Source organism: Ruditapes philippinarum, unplaced genomic scaffold (genome assembly GCF_026571515.1).
Source record: "Ruditapes philippinarum isolate M1 unplaced genomic scaffold, ASM2657151v2 ctg5962_1_1_1_1, whole genome shotgun sequence".
Classification (NCBI taxonomy): domain Eukaryota; kingdom Metazoa; phylum Mollusca; class Bivalvia; order Venerida; family Veneridae; genus Ruditapes; species Ruditapes philippinarum.
Window position 1 is genome coordinate 118,428 of NW_026861323.1, and position 19,876 is coordinate 138,303.

The 19,876-nt window shown below is 33.8% G+C and overlaps 1 protein-coding gene across 1 annotated transcript; it reads left to right on the top strand.

Annotated features, from left to right (window-relative positions):
* Positions 1–1,099: 1,099 nt before the first annotated feature.
* Positions 1,100–19,187, top strand: LOC132715258 (solute carrier family 12 member 8-like; the record flags this gene model as incomplete). The annotated part of the gene is made up of 6 exons (XM_060698248.1): positions 1,100–1,222; positions 4,390–4,706; positions 14,477–14,776; positions 16,927–17,067; positions 17,688–17,879; positions 19,070–19,187. Coding segments are annotated over exons 3-6 (676 nt in total), but the record flags the coding sequence as incomplete, so codon positions are not given.
* Positions 19,188–19,876: the final 689 nt, after the last annotated feature.

Here is a 19,876-nt window from a genome sequence, read left to right on the forward strand (position 1 = left end):
GTAGAATATCTGGGTTATTTAACTTCACAGATTATTCTAATTGAAAACACATGATTTCAAAACATGACATTTTTAGCATGTTATACTTCGAATTTTTTTGAGGACTTTTTTCCTGTAGCAACACATATATAGTAGATAACAAATATGCAAATATCTTTTCTGAAGGAATTTGTTTGAGGTTGGGTCTTATTTTTGGCTAAAATGCCTAGCCTATAAGGTATTCTCCAAGTTCATTTATATGGTTCTCTCCCTTGAAACTTGTCCTAAGGTAGCACTCCACACTAAATTTCAAGTTTCTGCCGTCAGTGTCCTACAAGCAATATGTCTGATAAATCTGATCCCAAACTACACAACCTGGAAAAAGAAAACACATTTTGTTAAGAACATATATGTCATAACATTGCAAATTTATAATGAAATCATCCCATGTGCAACAGTCAGGCAGTTAAAAAAATTCCAATTCATTCCGTAAAAGCCAAAAATCTATAGTGGTCCGAGACCCAAAACAACATATTTCGTCCTGCCGGCAAAAAATACCTGCAAATATATGGGCTACAGCAACTGTGTCACTGCTTTAGCAACTCCCTATACATGCAAAATATCCCAAAGAAATAGGTGCTTGGCCTTGTAGAATTTTTCCTATTGCTGAAAGTTTGTACCCCCGTGTAAAATTACTTGTTTTCATCGAGCATGCTGTTCAAAAGCAGTGTTTACAAACAATGGCGGCCTTTACATCTATAATTAACAGCATGCGATTTCTAACCATGTTTTCGAATTTGCCAATGATCATATTACATGTCACAAAAACAAATTTCATGCTGAAAATGCATTTTAAAGACAACCAGACATTTAAATCCACAATAGTCACTATATCCATGAAATCCTCCCTGGCCATTCGAAGCTGTGTGGTGTGCTGCCTAATCATCAGTCAGTTACTTCCCTTAGCTTATCATTGATTAATAAGATGATTCTCTCCCTTGAAATTTAAATTTGTTTCATATGCATCAGTGAGTTACTTCCCTTAATTAATCAATGCATAAATAAGAGAGTATTGGAGAAAATGTCTGTATTAAGAAGTAAGAGAGAGATATTGATTTTAGCAGGAGGAAATTATCTATGAGACTAGGGCATTTCTCTGTTGACAAGAATTTTGTGATCATTTATCAATACTTCTGTATTGTGAGCTTATCTGGATACACACAAATTTATGTTTCCATGTAAGGTATGAATAGATGTATATGTTAATTATTTATACATGTTTTATATATGATGCTATGCAGCTGTAACTGTAATGATGATGATAGTTCATATATAGAAGCAGTTTCACGGTGTTTATTGGAATGTATTGTGTAGAGAGTACATGGGATGTAGTAACATATGTTATAGAAAATCAGCGAGTATGAAGTTATAATGGAATACGTTAATGGAACGTTTTATACATGTACAGTGTTACTTTAAATATTGAACTTTCAGTAACCTCATAAGTTCATTATGCATCCAAGATATTAATTAATTAATAAGCATATATATGCATCCAAGATATTAATTAATTCATTAATAGGCATAAAGGTATAATTATCTGAAAAGAAAAATATGTAAAAAGTTAAATAACAGTAAAATTACATCGTTTTCAGAATCTTACAGTAATTGATGGCATACATGTAAACTTTTTTCGACGATCAAGTGGGAGATTTTTCTTCAAAAAGAGGGAGATTTTAGAATTTGCAATAAACAAAGAAGAAAGTTCTGATATTAAAATAGGGAGATTTCTTTAATTTGTTAAAATACCACTTATTTTTAGAAAAGTCTTTGAAAATACTGTATATACATGTATATAATTATGATACAATTTCATTTACTAATAATTCAAATTTATTGATTTCTGATTCCCAATAGATGTAGTGATAACTTGTGATAACACAAAATCTGTGCAATGTGGAGGGGAGATCTGTCTGAAAACATAGTAAAACAATGAGGGAAAAATCAATATTGCTGTTCATTTGGTCACTGAATATTTGACACAATTTTACAATAGGATCCTGCTGTTAGCTTTATATATATATTATATAAATGTTATTAATAATTATATATGTATACATGTACATTTGTGTTTGGTGTTTATATCAGCTGTGAATAATTGATCTGATAATCAGAAAAATCAGACACCATGCTTTCATAATGTTTCGTGAAAAATCCGGGTTGAAAAATACTATAAAAGTCTGAGCAACAGATCATTTGCCTTTCACCTGAGTAACTGTAAGTTTAAGCCCTGACAGCGTCTTTGGATTCTTGTAACATGTGGTTGGTTCTACTCAGATGTCATTTTGTGCCTGAAATAATGCACAAAGGAGCACCCGAGGTCTTCATCCACCAGTAAAGTTGGAAATTCGCTATATGACCTAAAAACTGTGTTGCTGCGACGTAAAACACAACCCAAGAAAACCCTATAAAAACACATTTTTTTTCATATCTTATACTAATTTAGTAGCATGTTAAAGGCCCATTATGCCTCAGAAATGCCTTTTAGCTCTCCAGAACCGAAGATTCAGGGTGAGCTATTGGTATCAAAGGGGGATGCTGCGGCCTCCGTCGTCATGCGTCAACAATCGTAAATCGTCATGGCCCTCTTGTATTGTTTATTTCTAAAAAGATTTTTTTTTTTTGTGTATATTAATAGTTTCAAAAAAGTTCATTGGCCAGTTACCTGAACAATCTGTTTCTTATGTTGTTTTTTGGCAATGAGTAAAGTTTTAGTGACCGAGAATTTTGTATGGAAGTCAAAATACTACTTTGTTTACATTTTGGTAAATTTATGATAAATAACTGAATAATTATATCTACTTTCCTCTGGTAGGAAGCATTTAAAACGTTCTTAAACCATTATTTAAATGGTATACTACTCAATTAGTTGCCCTTTATAAAGAAATAAAAGTATAATTAAATTTCTGAGGCATAATGTGCCTTTAAATGTTCTCTAGTGGTTTAAAATTTGGCCAGTGAGATTTTTCTATTTTTTTATTATTTTTTGGCTCATTTAATCTGCAGTAAATTGTCATGAATTACCATCCCAGTAAAGGCACATTATGCCTCAGAAACAAATAAATGTTTACTTCTTTAGAAAAGGAAAACATTAATTTTTTATAATGTTTAAATAATGATTTCGGAGAAATCTTAGATGCTAGTCACCTGAAAAAGTAGCGATAAGTCATAAAAGTAGCAAAATGTAAACAAAGTAGTATTTTGACTTCCATACAGATAACTAATTCTCTATAACTGTACTTATTGTCAAAATGCAATGGATGAAAATGATGGCTCCAGTTATTGGCCATGGAGTAACTTTTTGGGTACTGTAAAAATACACCAAAATCAATAAGATTATGAGAAATAATGATAGGCATAATGGGCCTTTAAGAAACCCTTCAGTATTTCAGAAATTATATCTCAGAAAAGTGCATCTGACATCACTGTAAAGCCTTCTTCAAAACAGCGTCCCAACAGCTATTTATAATGCGTCTATGACATTGTTCTAAAAATAGAAAATTTTAAAAACAAATCGCCAAATTTACTAATTTAAATACAGAGAGGGGATTCTATAGATTAGAGGAATGGGGGTGTTTCCTTATCGTTTATGTATTTTATCATAGGCAAATTTCATTTTTTTCATCTTATTTCTTTTGATTTGATAATAGTATGAAACGATATTTCTAAAAAAAACATGATTATTTAACCTTTAGAAAAGCTGAAGGTTACTATAAATGCTTTGTCTGTTGTATATATTTTCCTATAAGGTTTATCAAGGAGCTATAGATAGGTATATTTGTTATAAAAATATTCTGGTTCATTACAAGTAGAGAAAAGTAATTTAATGGACATGCCATTTCTATTTGACAAAAAGAGTACATGTTTTTGTAAAGGTGTGTGGAAAACGTGTTGCATTGTATGTAATAAATGGCACCATATGTTGTGGGGGGAGGGGCAAAATGCATTTATGAATATAATGTTCAAACAGTTCTATGAACATTCCTATATGTTTGAATAAAGTGCTATTCAATCTTATACACAGACATATGTTATAAAATAATACCATAAATGACCTTAAAATTGCCTTAAAAACTTGTTTCCAATTATCTAAACTCTCTCTCTTATGTTAAGTTTTCAGATAAAGAGTAGAGAGAAAGCATCAAACGCTGATTATTTTTTAGTATTGTTGCTGAAAATTAAACCTTGTATTTAATTGTTAGTTGTTATAATGGTGTGTTGTTAGTAAATCAATAAGTTTATGACAATTTTCTATGAGCATGCTGTTACCATCATATAAGATATATAAGACCACTAACTGATGGCAGTTCTAGGTATATTATTATATTATACGGATCAATGTTATTTCAGATATTACACAAGTGGACGTCATCGATGCAGGTACACAGTGCGTGAGAGAGGATAATCATTACACACTCGCTACCAAAGTCTCTTGTGAAATGGAAGTTAGGAACTTGACTGGCCTGCTAATTTCTTTGTAAGGGACATAATACTAGCTGAAAGTAATTGACATTGATGTTTTGATAATTTTCGTAAAGTGTCAACATTTTTTCTGGAAGTATTCATTTTCTGGAATATTAACGATAAAATGTGGTGAAATATTTTGAAATTGACACTTACAAGCAGAACAGAGTGGGTGAAAGGGCTAGCTTGGACTGTAGAAAGAGGTATGTTATTGCAGTATTCTGATAAACTAATTTTTATTTTCTTAACCTTTATATCAGAGATACTTAATGGGGCTTCCCTGGTCTTAGAATTATGTGGGTACAAACAAACATTTACAGTATCTATGTAACGATCATTCTATTGTGAACATTAGTGTACTGTTAAGCTACAAGGGTACTGGCTATGTTTGAGTTTGAGATAAAATAGGAAAGAAACAACTTTTGCAGAGTTTCAGATAACATCTATTAGTTCAGTGTACGTTAGCAGGACAGATAACTTTTGAAGAGACCTCTCTGAAAGTGTTCCAACAGGTGGCACACTTGAAGTGACCCCTCTAAAAGAGTGTTGAAAGACACCTCCCTTAAAGAGTATTAAGAGGACGGTGACTCTAACTTCCACGTTCGGAACACCGTTCATCGCCAATTAAGGTATACAATATATAATACGCGGTCACACAAATGCAGTAAAATCATGCTGTGACACTTAGATTTGGGCCTGAAAATGTAAATTTAACAAACCAACCAGTATAATGAAATTGGGCTGAAAATCATATGTAAATCATGTTGGATCACATATCATCATGGTTTATTAGATAATATATACATGTATATATTATATATATAAGTATATCACCTTATTTTTTTATTTGTTATCATAGTTTTTACAACAGTAGCCAATGTTTTAAGACCATGATTTTACATGTTTTGATATTTTTCGGGCGCTTAAATGTGAGTGTTGTTAATTTTAAGACTAATCGTTTCCCTTCCTCTCCCATAATAGACTTACTCTGGAATTAAGGATATTTGGGTTTTTCCCAGCTTAATCCTTGCCTTGGGTACAAACTTTTACAGTTACAGCTCCAAAATAAGCGCAACAGGTTGACTAATCAGTATTGTTACGGGTAATGCACCATGAAGCTATAATGGTAAAAGTTTGTTTGTACCTATGGATCTGCCAGATAAAACCCACACTTGCCAAGTTCCGGATATCATCTATTTTACTTCTACAACTGGATTATTTAACAGAGTTATATATGTACACCACTTTTTTCTCGAAATGAAGAAAGAAGTGTTGAGGCATTACAATATACATTTTAAAGTGTATAAAGGTATATATCTGATGCAAAATTTTTTGTTTGGATTTCAAAAAAAAGAATACTTCCAAAATGATTGTATGAAATAAAAACGGCAATAAATTGCCTTAAAGGGAGTGGCACATGCTCAAAGTAATTGCTTAATGGATAAAATTCTACTTAAAATAGCAAAATAATATTTTGTTCCGGAAGATTTTATTCTGTTGAGGTGTGTTAAATAACAGAGACAATATATGGTACAACTTTTTCAGGAAACAACCATATAATAATGGAACCAATATAATTTTATTGTTGATAAATTTTATAAAAATATTTCTTAAGGTATAGATTTAAACCCTTTAACAGGAATAGTCCACAACTGTTTCTCAATAAAGCTGGAAAGGAATTAATAATGCTGTAGAAAATTTTTGATGTAATTTTATGCTGGCTTATATATAAGTACTATAATGTTTATATGGGTAATGACTTTGATAATTAACCACATAATTGTCTTTGACTGTGCAATAGATGGAGGATCAAGTAAAAATTGAGCAAAGATGAAAGAATTCAAAGAATAAAGTTAAAAGACCATTTATTAATTATCTTTGTAAGGTTTGGAGAGAAAAAAGTTAAATGACCGTAGAAAATTATAAGTACTGTGTAGACATAATTATTCTGGGAACTAGGGGACTGCAGACCACCCTATGTGTATAATGATTATACTTAATAAGTCTATATTCTAAATTCCAAGAACATTTTAAGATGAGTGACTTTAATGTACACTTTGCTTATATGTTGCAAATCCAAAAAAAAAAAATGTGGTTTATATAAAATCTGTTTTAATTTTGACACTCTAAAGAAATTTTACTAATATTGTTGCACTTTAATTGAGTCAGTTCAAATCGTTTTTCAAACATACAGTGTTATAAATGAGACATTTAAAATGATATTTGTTCCCTTTTGTTCAAGTTTTCTTCAGTCCTATATTTAATTCTACATCCATTATCTATTGGTTTTAATAATACAGAATTTATTTTATTTTGATTGTGTAGGAAGCTATAAGCTTATAGACAAACTTTTGAATCCGTTCCTGGAACCAACCAGTACTGAGCAATGAGTGTAAAAATTCTTGCTCAAGGAAACAACAACTTGCCTGTGTTGGAACCCATATGTGTCTAGCGATCATTAGATTACTAGTCTGACGCATTAACCACTCAGCCAGGCCATGCCGCCACTTTCTTTTTTACTTTGGTTTTGAGTTTGTCTAGATTATACACTGATGTTCCGTTTTGTGTTGCCTGCTAGGGCAATAAATCACTTTTTGCTAAACTTCAAAAGTTTAGATAAGATGGGGGGGGGGGGGAAATCACATTTGATTAACTGCAAAAGTTTATTTGTACCTTGAGATTAAATTGAGAAATCCCATATTTGCCAAATTTTACAGTATATCTTTTAAGTCACCATAAATTATATAAATCTTATTGTCCTTAAAGCTTATTTCACCAAACTTCTAGGTAACAGCAACATACTTGTACTTGGTGTTTCATTAAAAAGTTTTTTTTTTCCCCTCCTGCTTGCGAAGTTTCAAGTTTCCATTATTGTATTTTTATCCTTCACATCATACACGTTGTCATAGTTACCATTGTCAGAACACTGTGACAATGTTCCACTGTAAATGACAGCTTATTTAATGCTTTCTTAACAAAATATGTTAAAGGGGCCTTGAGCTTTTCTAAAAGTTAAATACATTTTATGTTGTTTTTAGATAAACTGTTTCATGTAATTGTCAAATCAAAAGAATTTATAATAAGGAGGGAAATAAAATTTGCTAGGATTAAATAGTTAATACAAAAACAATAAGGTATCAGGTATGTGATGCATTTTTCCAAGATAAAATTACTGAAAAACTTAGTTTGACACAACACAGAATTGTTTTTCCAACAGAAAATTAAAGCTGAAGGTTGCTTTTAAAATGGGATAGATCTTCTGGGAATAGATAATTATGTGTTAAAACAAGCAGTTTTAGTGTGCACACTAAAAAAAAATCATATAAACATATTACCTTACAGTGAAAAGTAAATTATTTTTGCTTCGATGTAAAAATTAAATGAACATAAGAAGTAACACTTGAAATTTTGCTTCAATGTAAAAAATAAATTAATGTAATTTTACAAAATTTTTAATACTTGTATTATTTTGATTCCATGAAAAATAAATTAATGTAATTTTACAAAAACTTGTAATTTTGTTTCAATGTAAAAAAAAAATTAATGTAATTTTACAAACACTTGTAATTTGCTTCAATGTAAAAAACAAATTTACATAATTTTACAAACACTTGTAATTTTGCTTCAATGTAAAAAATCAATTAATGTAATTTTACAAACACTTGTAATTTTGTTTCAATGTAAAAAAAAGAATTAATGTAATTTTACAAACACTAAGTCTTGTAATTTTGCTTCAATGTAAAAAAAAGAATTAATGTAATTTTACAAACACTTGTAATTTTGCTTCAACGTAAAAAACAAATTTACGTAATTTTACAAACACTTGTAATTTTGCTTTAATGTAAAATATAAATTAATGTAATTTTACAAAAACTGGTAATTTTGATGCAGTTTAAAAAATAAATTTACATTATTTTACATAATTATATAATTTTGCTTCAATGTAAAAAATAAATTAACATAATTTTAACACTGTTAATTCTTTGACAAAGTCTTCTTTAACAACAACAACAACAACAATAAATTTACAATGCTTTGAATTTGTGATATAAAGCTTTTATCTTTCCATCAATATTGACAGTAATGATTTAAGGACTTTCTCTCTATTTAAATCCTTTATCAGTTTGAGTATGTTTTGTTAGGTTTGTAGCTATGTTTTGTATGGGGATATAGGTGTACAATGTATACATTTTACAGTCAATTGTATTATAAAAGATAGCTGGTTTAATGCAGTAGATATCATTATGTGTGTTTAAACTTAGTATATTGGAATATGTCAGTTAAAACTGTCAGAAAAACTTAGGTGTGAGAAGTTTCTTTTTACTTGTTGAACTGTAATATTCTTCCGTGTGGGAAATTATTAACAATTTTAAATGACTAAGTAAGTAAGTAAGTAAGTAAGTAAAGGCTTTATTTATCGAGGCTACACATTTGGTTTCCCAATCTTCCATGTGGGCCTCTAAGAAAAACATAATTTACAATATATACAACTACAATATAACAGAAATAATTGCAACAATAGTCCTGAAGAAGGTAAATTGTTGTTGTATGTTTTTTGTTTGTTTTTTTTTCTCTTTTTGTTGATTTTTGTGTCGCCTCTACGGAGTAGTGGCGACATATAGGGATCACTTCTCCGTCGTCTGTCCGTCCATCGCAAAACTTGTCCGGACTACTCCTCATAAACTACTGGTGCAATTTCATCCAAACTTTACAGGAATAATCAGTACCAAGTCAAGTTGTGCATATTGTCAGCGTTTTCTGGTTCAATGATTTTTGTTAGAGCCCTTTAATAATTTTTATTTTTAAAGTTTGTCCGGACTACTTCTCTTATACCACTAATGCAATTTCAATGAAACTTTACAGGATTGATCTGTAGCTCAAGTCCTTGCGCATATTGCACTGGTTTTCCGGTTGATCGATTTTTGGCCGAGTTATGGCCCTTTGATAAAAAGGTGTTTTTTTCTGTGTGTTGCCAGATACACAAAAGCTTGTCCGGACTACTCCTCATAAACTACTAGTGCAATTTCATCCAAACTTTACAGGAATGATCAGTACCAAGTCTAGTTGTGCATATTGTTAGCATTTTATGTTGCAATCACATCATGTTGCAATCAGACCATGTTGCAATATAATCATGTGGATGTTTTGTTGGATACATCTGATATCAACAATGACTCAGACTGGTAATTCATTGTTGATTTCTCACTTTTCATCTACGTTCAAAGAACAAATTGCCCAAGCTCTATACCAACAACAGTCAGTCCAGCTCGTATATTTTCACAACATGATCTCTTGTACAGTCTTATGAAGAAGACATTTATATTATATTTCAGAATGTTATGATTTATGATGATTACGATTTTTATCCACATTCAAATATAGTTTGACTACAGTGAAATTTTATTTTGATAATTCATTTCATTATGAAATCATCAAAATGTAAATCTTTGTCATATTTCAAATATTCTCATGAAAAACATGCAATCTAAACCAGTATGTTTATTTCAAAAAGACATTAATTAAATATAATATGTGGTGATGAATTTAACATGTTTTTTATATCTAGTCAAGGTACATAAAATTCAAGATCTGTAAAACAAAGTATCCTGTTAACAAGTGTAAAATTTACATGTGTACATATTGTACATATCATAGATATCACAAACTTAAGTTCAATAATTTAAGACGATAATATCAAGTAGATCCCCTTGATTTAAAAAGTCAGAGAAGATTTATGACTTCAAAATTTGAAATTGCTCTAAGACGTTGAACAAATTTTTCTTGTTTATAATCAAATTTTGATTTTTTTATATTATTTCTTTCTACATTATTTGATAACACTGGATTTTAAAGTGTTTGTATTTGTGCCATGAAATATCATTTTACACCCATTTATAGATGGATGGCTTGCTTAGTCTTCTGGTAGCAACTGAATATTCCCATACAACCAGTACAGATCACAATCAGCCTTTAGTCTGCTGGTAGCAATTGAATATTCCCATACAACCAGTACAGACCACAATCAGCCTTTAGCCTGCTGGTAGCAACTGAATATTCCCATACAACCAGTACAGACCACAATCAGCCTTTAGTTTGCTGGCAGCAACTGAATATTCCCATACAACAAGTACAGACTACAATCAGCCTTTAGTCTGCTGGTAGCAATTGAATATTCCCATACAACCAGTACAGACCACAATCAGCCTTTAGTCTGCTGGTAGCAATTGAATATTCCTGTACAACCAGTACAGGCCACAATCAGCCTTTAGTTTGCTGGTAGCAACTGAATATTCCCATACAACCAGTACAGACTACAATCAACCTTTAGTCTACTGGTAGCAACTGAATATTCCCATACAACCAGTACAGACTACAATCAGCCTTTAGTCTACTGGTAGCAACTGAATATTCCCATACAACCAGTACAGACTACAATCAGCCTTTAGTCTGCTGGTAGCAACTGAATATTCCCATACAACCAGTACAGACTACAATCAGCGTTTAGTCTACTGGTAGCAACTGAATATTCCGGTTCAACCAGTACAGACCACAATCAGCCTTTAGTCTACTGGTAGCAACTGAATATTCCCGTACAACCAGTACAGACAACAATCAGCCTTTAGTCTGCTGGTAGCAACTGAATATTCCCATACAACCAGTACAGGCCACAATCAGCCTTTAGTCTGCTGGTAGAAAACTGAATATTCCCGTACAACCAGTACAGACCACAATCAGCCTTTAGTCTGCTGGTAGCAACTGAATATTCCCATATGACCAGTACAGACTACAATCAGCCTTAAATCTGCTTGGTAGCAACTGAATATTCCCGTACAACCAGTACAGACTACAATCAGCCTTAAGTCTGCTGGTAGAAACTGAATATTCCTGTACAACCAATACAGACCACAATCAGCCGTTAGTCTGCTGGTAGCAACTGAATATTCCCATACAACCAGTACAGACTACAATCAACCTTTAGTCTGCTGGTAGCAATTGAATATTCCCATACAACCAGTACAGACCACAATCAGCCTTTAGTCTGCTGGTAGCAACTGAATATTCCCGTACAACCAGTACAGACCACAATCAGCCTTTATTCTGCTGGTAGCAACTGAATATTCCCAATGACCAGTACAGACCACAATCAGCCTTTAGTCTGCTGGTAGCAACTGAATATTCCCAAATGACCAGAACAGACCTCAATCAGCCTTTAGTCTGCTGGTAGTAGAAACTGAATATTCCCGTACAACCAGTACAGACCACAATCAGCCTTAAGTGTGCTGGTAGCAAACTGAATATTCCTGTACAACCTGTACAGATCCACAATCAGCCTTAAGTCTGCTGGTAGCAACTGAATATTCCTGTACAACCTGTACAGATCACAATCAGCCTTTAGTCTGCTGGTAGCAACTGAATATTCCCGTACAACCAGTACAGATCACAAACAGCACTTTGGTCTGCTGGTAGAAACTTGAATATTCCCGTACAACCAGTACAGACCACAATCAGCCTTTAGTCTGCTGGTAGCAACTGAATATTCCCGTACAACCAGTACAGACCACAATCAGCCTTTAGTCTGCTGGTAGCAACTGAATATTCCCATACAACCAGTACAGACTACAATCAGCCTTTAGTCTGCTGGTAGCAACTGAATATTCCCATATGACCAGTACAGTCCACAATCAGCCTTAAGTCTGCTGGTAGCAACTGAATATTCCCATATGACCAGTACAGTCCACAATCAGCCTTAAGACTGCTGGTAGCAACTGAATATTCCAGTACAGACCACAATGTGGAGGCGAAAAAAAAGGGGGGGGGGGAAACAGTTTATTTGTTGTCAAATTGTAATATAGTACCATTAATATTATGTCCTTAACAAAAAAATGATTTTTTTTTTAGCTCACCTGTCACAAAGTGACAGGGTGAGCTTTTGTGATCGCTTTTCGTCCGGTGTCCGTCCGTCCGTCGTCCGTCCGTAAACTTTTACTTTAAATGACATCTCCTCATAAACCACTAAGCCAATTTCATCCAAACTTCACAGGAATGTTCCTTTGGTGGTCATCTTTAAAAATTGTTCAAAGAATTTAATTCCATGCAAAACTCTGGTTGCCATGGCAACCGAAAGAAAAAAACTTTAAATATCTTCTTTTAAAAAACCATAAGAGCTAGAGCTCAGATATTTGGCATGAAACATCTTCTAGTGAGTGTCTACCAAGTTTGTTCAAATAAAAGCCCTAGGGTCAAAATTGGCCCCGCCCCAGGGGGTCATTGATTTTCCCTATATGCATATAGTAAAAACTTAAAAAAATCTTCTTTTAAAGAACCCAAAGAGCTAGAGCTAAGATATTTAGCATGAAACATGTTCTAATGAGTGTCTACCAAGTTTGTTCAAATAAAAGCCCTGGGGTGAAAATTGGCCCCGCCCCGGGGGTCATTGATTTTCCCTATATGCATATAGTAAAATCTTAAAAAATCTTCTTTTAAAGAACCCAAGGAGCTAGAGCTAAGATATTTAGCATGAAACATGTTCTAATGGGTGTCTACCAAGTTTGTTCAAATAAAAGCCCTGGGGTAAAAATTGGCCCCGCCCCGGGGGTCATTGATTTTCCCTATATGCATATAGTAAAAAACTTAAAAAATCTTCTTTTAAAGAACTCAAAGAGCTAGAGCTTAAATATTTGGCATGAAACATCTTCTAGTGAGTGTTTACCAAGTTTGTTCAAATAAAAGCCCTGGGGTCAAAATTGGCCCCGCCCCAGGGGGTCATTGATTTTCCCTATATGCATATAGTAAAAACTTAAAAAATCTTCTTTTAAAGAACCCAAAGAGCTAGAGCCAAGATATTTAGCATGAAACATGTTCTATTGAGTGTCTACCAAGTTTGTTCAAATAAAAGCCCTGGGGTGAAAATTGGCCCCGCCCCGGGGGTCATTGATTTTCCCTATATGCATATAGTAAAAACTTAAAAATCTTCTTTTAAAGAACTCAAAGAGCCAGAGCTTAGATATTTGGCATGAAACATGTTCTAGTGTGTGTCTACCAAGTTTGTTCAAATAAAAGCCCTGGGGTCAAAATTGGCCCCGCCCCGGGGGGTCATTGATTTTCCCTATATGCATATTGTAAAAACTTAAAAAATCTTCTTATAAAGAACCCAAAGAGCTAGAGCTAAGATATTTAGCATGAAACATGTTCTAATGGGTGTCTACCAAGTTTGTTCAAATAAAAGCCCTGGGGTGAAAATTGGCCCCGCCCCGGGGGGTCATTGATTTTCCCTATATGCATATATAGTAAAAACTTAAAAAGTCTTCTTTTAAAGAACTCAAAGAGCTATGGCTAAGATATTGAGCATCAAACATGTTCTAAAAGGTGTCTACCAAGTTTGTTCAAATACAAGCCCAGGGGTCAAAATTGGCCCCGCCTCGGGGGTCATTGATTTTCTTTATATGTGTTTTGCAAAAACTTAAAATCTTCTTTGAAAAAACCCAAATAGCTAAAGTTTAGATATTAAGCATGAAACATCTTCTAGTAAGTGTCTACAAAGTTTGTTCAAATAAAAGCCCTGGGGTCAAAACTGGCCCGGCCCCAGGGGTGTCATTGTTTTTAACTATATGTGTATAGTAAAAACTTTAAAAAAAATCTTCTTTTAAAAAGCCCAATGAGCTAGAGCTTAAATGTTTAGCATGAAACATCTTTTATGGGTGTCTACCAAGTTTGTGCAAATAAAAGCCCTTTGGTTAAATTGGCTCTGCAACGTTGGTGGGGGGGGGGTTGGGGGGGGGGGGCTATATACAGGTGAGTGACCTCAGGGCCATCATGGCCCTCTTGTTTCAATAAATACTTTCTTTGGAGGGAAATGACACCAAATTTTGACCCCAAATTGGCTCTTAAAATCACTGTGGTCTGTTGTTTTAAGGAGTAAAAGTATATTTCATTAATATGTAATTTTTGCTCTCTTTTCTTGTTTTGTACACAGAGTGAAATGCGGTGAAGCATGAAGTGATGCATCTTGCAGTGAATCTGGACAGGAACAAGTGAGGGACTTCTAAAAATGTCAGATTCAGAGCATACTAGTCTAATGCCTGAAACACAGGGGACCGGTGGTGGCCAAGGGGGAACGAGTAGAAAGAAGCCACCACCTCCAGACTGGGGAAAGTATGGACTTAGCCAGGAACCAGCAAAAGCTCCTTACAGTGCCAGTGTAGATACTGGAGGAGAAGCTGGGTACCAGCATGCAGACGTTGGAAATAAAAATGAACTTTTCCAGGAAGATCAGGTAATTGTTTTCAGATTGATTTTCTTTCTTTCATGAAACCACCTACACACCACCCACATGTATACACATAATCTATAAAATACCACCTACAGTAAGTAGTACACATTACCCACTACATACCACCTACATTTATACACATAACCTACAACATACCACCTACATGAATACACATAACCTACAACATACCACCTACATGAATACACATAACCTACAACATACCACATACAGGAATACACATAACCTACAACATACCAGCTACATTAATACACATAACCTACTACATACCACCTACATGAATACACATAACCTACAACATACCACCTACATGAATACACATAACCTACAACATACCACCTACATGAATACACATAACCTACAACATACCAGCTGCATGAATACACATAACCTACTACATACCAACTACATTAATACACATAACCTACTACATACCAAGTACATGAATACACATAACTACAACATACCAGCTACATGAATACACATAACCTACAACATACCACATACATGAATACACATAACCCACTACATACCAGCTACATGAATACACATAACCTACTACATACCAACTACATTAATACACATAACTTACTACATACCAACTACATGAATACACATAACCTACAACATACTAGCTACATTAATACACATAACCTACAACATACCACATACATGAATACACATAACCCACTACATACCAACTACATGAATACACATAACCTACAACATACCAGCTACATGAATACACATAACCTACTTCATACCAACTACATTAATACACAAAACCTACTACATACCAACTACATGAATACACATAACCTACAACATACCAGCTACATTAATACACGTAACCTACAACATACCACAAACATGAATACACATAACCCACTACATACCAGCTACATTAATACACATAACCTACTACATACCAGCTACATTAATACACATAACCTACTACATATCAACAACATGAATACACATAACCTACTACATACCACCTACATTAGTACACATAACCTACAACATACCACATACAGGAATACACATAACCCACTACATACCAGCTACATTAATACACATAACCTACTACATACCACCTACATTAATACACATAACCTACAACATACCAGCTACATTAATACACATAACCTACTACATACCACCTACATTAACACACATAACCTACTACATACCACCTACATTAGTACACATAACCTACTACATACTACCTACATGAATACACATAACCTACAACATACCACCTACATGAATACACATAACCTACTACATACTACCTACATTTATACACATAACCTACTACATACCACCTACATGAATACACATAACCTACTACATATTACCTACATGAATACACATATTCTTCTACATACCACCTACATTAGTACACATAACCTTCTACATATAACTTACATGAATACACATAACCTACAACATACCAGCTACATTAATACACATAACCCACTACATACCACCTACAGTAGTACACTTAACCTACTACATACCACCTACAGTAGTACACATAACCTACTACATACCACCGACATGAATTCACATAACCTACTACATACCACCAACATGAATACACATAACCTACTACATACCACCTAAGTAGTACACATAACCTACATACCACCTACATGAATACACATAACCTACTACATACCACCTACATGAATACACAATACCTACTACATACCACCTACATGAATACACAATACCTACTACATACCACCTACATGAATACACAATACCTACTACATACCACCTACATGAATACACATAACCCAATACATACCACTTAACAGAAATATGAAATTGTGTAATAAGACTGAAATTTATATTTATATGATTAATTCTCATTTTGAAAATTATAGTGAATGGTCATTTATTTCTACAAATGATTCCGAGATATAATAAACAGGCCAAGCAGAAGAGTGCATTATTACAAATATATATACATTTTACTTAAAATATAAGGAAATTGATTGATCAAATTTCATCAAATTTCTTCCATCTGTGAAGTTCAACATATATTTATCTATTCTCCTACCATTAGCATGTTAATATTGAATTAGATATCTCTATTTCTAGAGGTCCTTGTGTCTATATTTCAGAATCTCATACAGAAAATGTGGTGGAAGGCCAACTTTTTCATCAGTGAGCCAGTGTTGTTTGGTACCTGGGACGGGGTGTTTACCTCGTGTATGATCAATTTGCTGGGTGTGGTAATCTTCCTTAGGATGGGCTGGATTGTGGTAAATATATTTGAGCTGCGTCATGACAAAACCAACAAAGTGGGTTTGCGACCAGCATGGATCCAGACCAGCCTGCACATCCGCGCAGTCTGATCAGGATCCATGCTGTTAGCTTACCAACTCTATTACAAGTAGAGAAACTGATAGCAAACAGCATGGATCCAGATCAGACTGCACGGATGCGCAGGCTGGTCTGGATCCATGCTGGTTGCAAACGCACTATGTTGCTTCACAAGGGAGGTAATAAGTGCTGTACTGTTATGCACTTTGAGGGTAATTGTTGTGATTCCCATTGCCAGTAATGAGCATAAAATGTTCAAAGGAGATAGAATAAACATTGCTGTGCATTCAATGGGGTAATAAATGCCATGCTACTGTGCATTTCCAGGGAGGTAATAAATACTATGCTGCTGTGCATTTCAAGGGAGGTAATACATACTATGCTGCTGTGCATTTCAAGGGAGGTAATAAATGCCATGCTTATAATAAATATTGCTCATTGCAAGGGAGGTAATAATAGCAATATCACTGTGCATCTCAAGGGAGGTAATGAGTGCTGAGTATTAAGAATGAAGTTGTCTATGCACAGAAATGTTATGATTTATATTTACATGTTTCAGGGGAATGCTGGGATTGTTCTCACTATACTGACTATCATACTTGCCGTGCTTGTAGTACTTATAGTAGCACTCAGTGGTATAGGTGTTTGTGAGAGGTGTAAAGTGGAGAGTGGAGGGGTGTATTTTCTTATATCTCATGTCCTAGGGTCCAGAATTGGTGGCAGTGTTGGAGTAGTCTACTGTTTTGCTCAGGTATGATTTATCTTATGTTGATCAATTAATGACCTTGCAGTTAGACAGATTAGGAAATATTTGCTTGAGACTTTTAGTTTTTTTGTCTGTTAAAAGATGTTCTGATAAGATACATGTATTTAAGAAACCAAGACATTTTTGAAAAGCGATGTGAGCAAGAAAAATTTTAACTGCAGTTCCATGATAAAAAAACAACAAAAAAACAACAACAACAGAAATTACTCATGTGGTAATGTTACAAGAGAATTATTGTTAGTTATGATTTTAATATCTTTGACTAGTTTGACTTTTAGTACCAATTATGTTTAAAGAATGATTCTTCTTGCACAGTGGATACTGCATTAGGTTTACAGCACAGTTCTGGGACTTAGATCAAGTTCTTGACTTGACGCATGTTTTTTACCTGACAATTTCATCATTGACAATATATGTAGTGTCTCTGAAAGCCTTTGCTATCTAGCAATTGACGTCAAGTTCTTTGTTTGTAATTTCAAAATTTCATAAACTTATGAACATTTAGACTGAAGATGGTGAAGTATTATAGAGCAATTTATAATACTGCATGTTTGTAATATCACTTTTTATTGGATAATCGTGACATTTATATAGTTTTATATACTCGAATGCTGTCAATTTATAAAGAATTGTCACTTTTTCTAAAAAAAGAAGGAGAATTGCTATATTATAAATTTGTTATAAATATTCCTGACATGTTAAATGACCATAAAAAATGGTTGTTTGCATTATAACCTTCAACAGCCGTTTAAATAGGGCCATATAACCTGACAAAAATATTTGTAACAAATTATATAAATATTATGCCATACAAATGTACCAAGTTGGTATCACTGCTTTGCTCTGTATTTTAGCATGTCTTTGACTAAAACTGAGATCAAAAATCGATGAAGACTTATAATAAGCATGGTTGTAATGAAAGTAAAATACTATCATATCCTGAAAGTAGAAACATACTAACCCAGTTACCTTTCTGGCGTTGGTTGTATCCCCGGGAGATGCTTTGGTAGTTTAGCACGGAGGAAGGTAGTCTAGTACTGGTGTAACTCTCCAGGAATGATGGTTATGAAACTACCCGCCTATATGACTGAAATACTGTTGGGAAAAGGGGTAAAATGAAACAAACAAACAAAACATGCTGGTAATGCTGCAAATAATTTTTTTTACTGACACAGGCTGTGACATGCTCTCTGTCAGTTATGGGTTTTGGTGAATCAATAATGGGGCTGACAGGCATTAACAATCCTTGGATCGCCAAAGGCGTTGCTATTGCCCTTGTTATTCTTCTTTTAGGTAAGTGTTTATTTTTTTTTTGAGATTTAAAATAGTCTAGATTATGTTTGTAGGCTTGTAAAAAGGATTATTTTGTTGATATGTTATAAGATTAAGTGTAAAGGTATGTTGAGGTTAGATATATGTGATTATGTATGTAGATAATTATGTTAAGGGATTTTTTTTTTGGGGGGGGGGGGGAGGAGGGGGAGAGAGGGGTTGGGTCACACCAACACAGTAATGGCCATATGGCAACTTTCCAGCTTGACTGAGGAACACCTCAGGTGCCCTTCCATGCATTATTTCAGTCACAAATGGGCACCTTATCTCAGAGCCAGCAACATTCCGTAAGCTATCTGGATAGCTTTCTCACATGAAAGAATCTAAGGTCTCTGTAGGGATTCAAACCAACAGATGTGAAGGGCAAGTGGTTTGAAGTCAATGACCTTGGGCACGGATGCCCCTATGTTATGGGATTATGTGTGTAGGTATGTTATGATATGTCTGTAAGTATGTTATGATATGTGTGTAGGTATTTTATAATAAATGTGTAGGTATGATATGATATGTGAAGGTATGTTTTTATAAATGTGTAGGTATGTTATGATATGTGTAGGTATGATTTGATAGTGGTATGTTTATGTATGTTAGGGATATTTTATTGTAGGGAGTTTGAATTTTTCAGAATTTTTGAATTGGATATGTTATGA